The sequence below is a fragment of the Tupaia chinensis genome, unplaced genomic scaffold, assembly GCF_000334495.1.
Source record: "Tupaia chinensis unplaced genomic scaffold, TupChi_1.0 Scaffold000688_1, whole genome shotgun sequence".
NCBI classification, from domain to species: domain Eukaryota; kingdom Metazoa; phylum Chordata; class Mammalia; order Scandentia; family Tupaiidae; genus Tupaia; species Tupaia belangeri.
This window is the reverse complement of record NW_006160211.1, coordinates 3390756-3397274: the sequence shown is the minus strand read 5'-3', so window position 1 is coordinate 3397274 and position 6519 is coordinate 3390756. Positions and strand designations below refer to the sequence as shown.

Genomic DNA, 6519 nt, shown 5'->3' with positions numbered 1-6519 from the left:
TACAGGTAGGAGGCCAGCCAGTGTTGCTGTGGTTAAGATGGCTCTATCCTACATGGCTGACTGCACAGTTTGAGTCCTCGACCAGATGGCTTGAAAAACACACTGGGTATGTTTGCACATGCCAAAATCCAGAGAGGAGACTGAAGGAGAATAGTTGGTGGTGTGGCTATCTCTCCTGGGGGTTGCTTTCCCACTGTCTCCCCAACTCTCTAGCTAGCACACTCCCTATAGCAAAACAACAATAACAACAAGTAGGAGGTCAGCCAGTGGAGTTCCCACATGGCCAACTATGTGGTTCAAGTCCTGGAGCCAGTGACATGAAAACACGGGGGACACGTGTGCTCAGAATCCCAAAAGGATGGAGAAATGGAGGATAAGGGTTGCGGCATGACCATTCCCCATGGAGGATGCTTTCTCACTTTCCCTTTCTCTGTCTTTCTCTAGTGAGTGCCTGTACCCTCTTGTTAAATTTTTTAGAAACAGAAATTCAAGTAGGCAGTCATGATCAAAGAGGAGACCTCTCCCCTCCTGCACACCAGGCTTAGGAAAGAGAACAACAGTTTTGGCTTGACATCCTAATTCCCGCCAGCTGGAGAGAGGCACTCCTCATTTCAGGAATGGTTCATGTAGCCCAGGTTGAATTCTGCGGTTTACAGGGACTTGAAATGCTTGCTCCCCACCCCCATAGGTGTATGTTCTGTGTCCTCGTTCCAGTTCCTCAAAGCTGATATAACCCCTAACATAATTAAAAAGTTCTCCCAGTAAGCAAAACAAAAACGCAGTTCTACATCCCATCATTTCTGTTGCAAAGTTTGCCCTGCTGAGGATGGAACGAGAGATGTGGCCTCTCACAGTCCTATTTACTTGACAAGAGGGTGTATTTACCTACTGCATCTCATTCCCCCTAAAGTGCAGCTTACAGTTTCAGAAGAGCTTCTGCCCTGGCAGAGAATGGGGTGAAAGTGTGAGGACAGTGGGGACCAGAAAGACGAGAACATGGTTCAGAAAGGAGTTTCTTGGGGGGAGGGCATAATACTCAGTTTTTAGGACCTTGTGTCCTGTCCCACTCCTGGGTAGGGGTGGATTGAGAAAGTCAAATGACAAAGTGGCAGCAGGAGATAGGATAACATTATTCCTCCAGCTTCTCCGGTCAGATTGCTCATATCAGGCACAATCCATTTCTTTTCCCAGCTAGGGTAGGTGGGAGGCATGGGTAGCCGCTCGTTCCCTATGAAGTCAGTCTTGTTCTTCTGAAGATTCTGAAGTGGAGTTGACAAGACTCTCAACTAGTCCACTGTAGAGGGCCGGCATCTGCTGGGACATACTCCAGACTTTGCCATCACGTATACTTGGGAGGATTGAACTTACAGCTTCCTAGAACTACCTGTTGAAGCGGCCCCCAACGCAGGCAGCACCCGTGCCAGAACCTGGGCTCCTGGCCTTTAATGCCCCACTCTCCCTTCCCTAAGATGACCCAGCCGTTCCTGCCTATGGCTTTGGGCCACTGAAGCATATGACTATTAACCGAAGAGCACCTGAGTATCTCTGCTGGTGATGTCAAGAGGATATTTCATAAGAGGTAACACATGTCTCTTCTGGAGGGATCTCCAAAGCTTAGGAAGGTTTCCTCTGAGCAGCTGTCTTTTAACTATTATTATGGATGTATTATGAATTTTCATGGCCACAAACAGTTCACCTTGAATAAATAAATGGGGAAACCTGTGCGCTAGGTGTTTGTTGAACTTTCAGGACAGATAATGAAAGCTGGGAACTTCCACGAAAGGGATCCTTCTTATCTAGGGCCATTTTCAGTGGCTGCTGGAATGTCACGGGTTGGGACTACATTTGGCTTGGCAGAAACAAGGCAAAGCGTGGAGGGAGCACCAGTGTGAGTGGGTGGGAGGTGCAGGGTGGGACTGCAGCTAGAGGTGGTCAGGCTGGAACAAACGAGGACCATCATGTTTGGGAGGGCTGCCTCCTCCTCACTGCTTAGCCAGGCTAGCTGACAGCCAGCAAGGCCAGAGGCGCTGCACAGGGGCTCTTGACTAAGGGTGGGAAGTTGGGCGGGTTTAGTCCATCTCTTTCAGGAGGACTGAGAAACGCTAACATAATGATGCCCTTATGCTAGAACTGGGGGAGGAAGGAAGTAGGGGTGAAGGTGAGACGTGAGGAGAGAAAATTAGAGATCTTACATAAGGACATGTATTCATAAATTGCAAAAAGTTCGCGGGACGGTGGAGCGTGGAGAAGGAGGGGAACGTATGAGAAAGCTGCAGGGCTGGGCTGTGGAAACGAAGTTCGTGACTTACCGTGAAAGGCAAGGAGCAGATGGCGAAGGTGATGGTCATAATAGCCAGGAGAATGAGGTGGTCGGTCTCCTCCGCCACGGACACCCTTTCGCCTTTCCTGCGGGAGCTGGGGCCGCACCCGCCGCTGCCCGAGGGCCCGCAGCGGCTTCTCCTGCCTCGGCGGTGCATGCGGATGAGGTTGAGGATGACGCTGAAGTTGCAAGCGAGCACCGCGATGATGAGGAGCAGCAGGACGGTGGCGTACAGCTGCAGGTACGCGGTCGGCTCGTGCCGGATGAAGCACCACGTCCCGGGGCAGTACTGGACGTACTGGCCGTAGCTGAGCAGTGGCAGGGAGCAGAAGAGCAGCGACACGCCATAGATGGCGGGCAGCACCGCCAGGCCCCCGCGGCGCGTCATGCGGCGCTGGTAGAAGTAGGGGTGCCCGATGGCGAGGTAGCGCTCCAGGGCCATGGCGAAGAGCATGAGCATCGTGGCCAGGCTGAAGAAGGTCATGGTGAAAGCGAAGTAGGTGCACACGCGGTTCTTGGGTGCCAGGGCCACCAGGGTCTGGTTCTGCGCGTACGAAGCCAGCACTACGGGGCTGATGAGGCAGGTCCCGAGCAGGTCGGTGAACACCAGCTCGGTCACCAGCACGTGGAATAAGGAGATGGAGTTCCGACGGCTGGCGCTGCGCCCGGAGTCCCCACGCCAGCGGCGTGCCAGCAGCGCCAGGGCGAGGAGGTTCCCCAGCACCCCGGCTGAGAACATCACGGAGCTGATGGCGGGGCTTTCGCCCGAGGGGAGCCACTGCAGACTCTCGCAGTCCTCCGGCCGGGAGTCATTGGAAGCATTGCCCATGGCGGGATGCCTGGAGGAGAGATGCACCCTCCTCTCCCGGCCTCTACCTGGGAGGAGGAGGGTCTGAGAGTCCGAGCGCTCCTAGAGCCTGAGAAAGGGGAGGGACCGAAATCCACAGCCCCCTTCCGGCCCCTCGCAGGTTCGCCTCGGGTCTCCCGCCGCGCGCCCAGTGGCCGGCTGGGCCGGCGCAACCGGGCGACGCTCGAGGCTCCTGAGCGGACCGGGGCCGGCCCCCGAGCCGGCGAAGAGGGGAGCCGACGCGACCGCACCGGGGCGGCCCAGGAGCGGTGTCCCGGAGGGGCCAGTGCGAATGGCCGTGAACTGCCTGGGAGGCGGGACGCGTCACTCTTACCCTAACGCGGCTAGTTCCTGGGGCGAGCTGGCGGAGACGGGGGCGGGGGAAGGAGCGGTCAGAACATCCGCCTCGCGCGGCGCTGGGCTCTCCCGACGCAGGCTGCCGGCGTCGGGTGTTGCAAGAGCCCGCCCGGGTGGCGTTCTTGGAGCCCCGAGGCTCCTGATCCCGCTGCAGCCTTGTTGCCATCTGACCGCGATCGGTTAGGGTGCGCTTACTGACCTCGTGGCGGGGCACGAACGGGTTCTGCCTCAAACACAGGGAAGGCCTGGCCAACCAGGAAAGCAAAGCGACTCACCAAGCAATGAAAAAGTTAGGAGGACTTAGGCTCGTGAGAGGTGAACGACGGACATCAAAAACGTTTAAGTAGGACTAGTGTTTTGTTTTGTTATTTAATATTCCCGGGAAGATGCACTGAAGGCGGGACAAACATTGGAAGCGAAAGCAAGTCGGTCTATCCAAGGAACCAAGCCGTGCACATACTGGCCACCTGTTGCGCCGCTGCTTCGATTCGGTTAGGAAGCGGTTCACCTTTCCTATGTCAACACCATAACCAATAACCACTTGTTTAAGCAACCATCTAAAAAAAAGGGAATGGGTCTTAGAGTTGTGTTTGTGGACAGTTTGAAAACCGCTGCACATTATCGCCCTCTACTCAAGTTTAGCCTTGTAAGAAAATGTGGCTATTTCAATGCTCGTTCGGTTACCCCAAAAGACCCATTCCTGGTAAAGTGTACCGGTAAGTGACCAGTTTCAGGCTAAGGCTGACAAAATTGGTCACCCATTGCCTGTTGTCGTCATTGTAGAATCCGGAAAATGGGCTGATATTTAAAATGAAACAAAAGCCAGTCTGACAGATGACATGTGGGTAGTTACCTTCTATAGGAAAGAGCATATTCACTTGAGGAAAGGAGAACTGGGAAGTGGAAGGAACTGCACTGGAAACTAACTAGAAAATAAGTCATCCTCTTGGAAGAAGAATCTCCCGCCCCAAGGGCACAGCCTACCATAGCCGGGCTTCCTCTCCAGGAATATTTTAGTGCATCTTGATCATTCTGGCCTTGGAACTGGAATTCAAAGGGGTTTCCAAGAGGGCAAGCATAATTTCCTGGTCACTTGCAAAGCCAGTAGGCCCATTTTCTGCATCAGCAACCACTGCCTCAGTCCCTGAACTTTGCATGGCATAGATCCTTAGGGGAGGGCAGTTTTTCTCTCAGGCTGTGACCGTAGGTCACTACCGCAGTGTCACGAGCCCTGGCCACCCAGCTCTATTCCTTCCTTTTCCCCCATTTCACCCCAAGCAATGGGGAACTTTACATGAATTGAAAGTGTTTCTCAATAGGAAAACAGTCTGGTTTATAGCATAATTCTGACCTGCAGTTTTACTGTTAAATAGGGATATTTTTAGTTACCAAATTTGTAGTGCTGGCTCACCAAATGTTTTTGTACTTTCTTTGTTTCCTTAAAGCCCCGTCACTACAAAAACATGCTGTTGAACCTTTCCCATATATTCATCTCTAGCTTTCCTTTGTGTGGGTACCAGGTGGTGGGCCTGCCATGCCCTTCTGGGTTATCAGAGCAAGCATGCAATCGGAGATCCTCAGCCCAGACTTTTCTCCCCTTCTCTTTGTAACCGCCACCTCCAGCTCAGTCCTGTGCCATGAGAAGACTTACACAGAGGTGTGTGGACATCCTAGTCCCTGATGACCAAGCTCTGAGATATCCCTTTCCAAAAAGCCCCCCCTTGAGCCTGGGGGTATGCACTCCATGCGTGCAGTTGGCCATTGGGTGCCACGTGCTTGGGGAAGATGCCAGCATCCAGCCCTGGAAGTGAGCTCTGGGCCAGCATTTGAGCAGGGGATGCCATGATCTCAGGTACCTGCCAGGTGGTCTATTATTGGAAGGGGCATGAGGTCTGGCCCTCATGGATACCTCACCTGTGGGAAGATTTAGGACAAGAAGACCAGAATGGGGTCCTATTAGTCGTGGGGGCCACTATCCTATCAATAACTGTGGTGTTCAGCTTCACTTGCTGCCAAACATTCAAATTATTCCTCCCCCCCCCAGCGTTTGATTAGAGGAATGCCTTTTCTTCCTTCTCTCCTCCCTTCCCCATCTCCTTCCCTCCCCTCCCCTCTCCTCTCCTCTCTTCCCCTCTCCCCCTCCCCTCCCCTCTCTTCTCTTCTCTTCCCTTTCCTTTTCTTCCCCACCCTCATCTGATTCCCTGAACCCCTCCCTTCCCCTCCTCTCTTCTTTTCTGCTCTTCTCTTCTCTCCTTTCCCTTCCCCTCCCCTCCTCTCTTTTTTACGCTTCCCTCACTTCCCGCTTCCCGTTCCCTTCCTTTCCCTTCTCTTCTCTCTCCTCTCTTTTTCCCTTCCTTCCCTTCTTCTTTCCTTCTCCCTTTTTTCCTTTCCTTCTTTCTTTCTTCTTCTTCATGTGTGTGTAGCACTTTTGCGGTGTTGCATGTTGCCAGATACCTGCTCAGAAGAGTTGATTAATGTGCGATCTCTGCTTCCTCAGCTTTGTCAGGCTTGTTCCTGTAAGTACAAGTGTTTTATCTTGCTTGTCAGCTCTCTCCAATTTTGTAGTTTAAAAGCTTGTTTATCTTCACTTCTAATTTTAGTGTCAGCGTCCCGATACACTTTCAGTTCAGATACAGCCTACCATTGCTTAACAGAAAACTAACAGATTCAATTCTAGAATTGAGACACCAGGTTTGCAACGTTTTAGTTCCTGTTTGTGGGGCCATTGTATTTGGGGAACATTCTGTGATTGTTCATTTTGTGTGTCAGCTTGACTGGATCATGGGCTGCTCACAGAGCTGGTTAAATATTACCTCTGGGTAAGTCTGTGAGGACTGACTGGAAGAGATGACTCTGGGTCCGTGGACTGAATGAAGTAGATAGCTCTCCTCAGTGTGGATGGGCCTCCCCTAATCCACTGGGGGCCTGGCTAGAACTAAAAAGGTGGAGCAAGATTGAATCTGCGTGCTCCTCACTGCTCGAGTTGAAACTTCTA

General features: G+C 52.6%; 1 protein-coding gene across 2 annotated transcripts in view; it reads right to left on the bottom strand.

The window, feature by feature from the left end:
- Window positions 1-3485, bottom strand: part of PTGER2 (prostaglandin E receptor 2) — a 17892-nt gene extending 14407 nt beyond the window's left edge. The window contains exon 1 of one of the 2 annotated variants that reach the window (XM_027776629.1): window positions 2310-3485. In XM_027776629.1, the coding sequence (XP_027632430.1) occupies window positions 2310-3149 (840 nt within the window). In that variant the 5' untranslated portion in view covers window positions 3150-3485. The remainder of the gene's footprint in view (window positions 1-2309) is intronic. The other variant, XM_006160540.3, reaches the window with a different exon arrangement.
- Between the last annotated feature and the right edge of the window lie 3034 nt (window positions 3486-6519).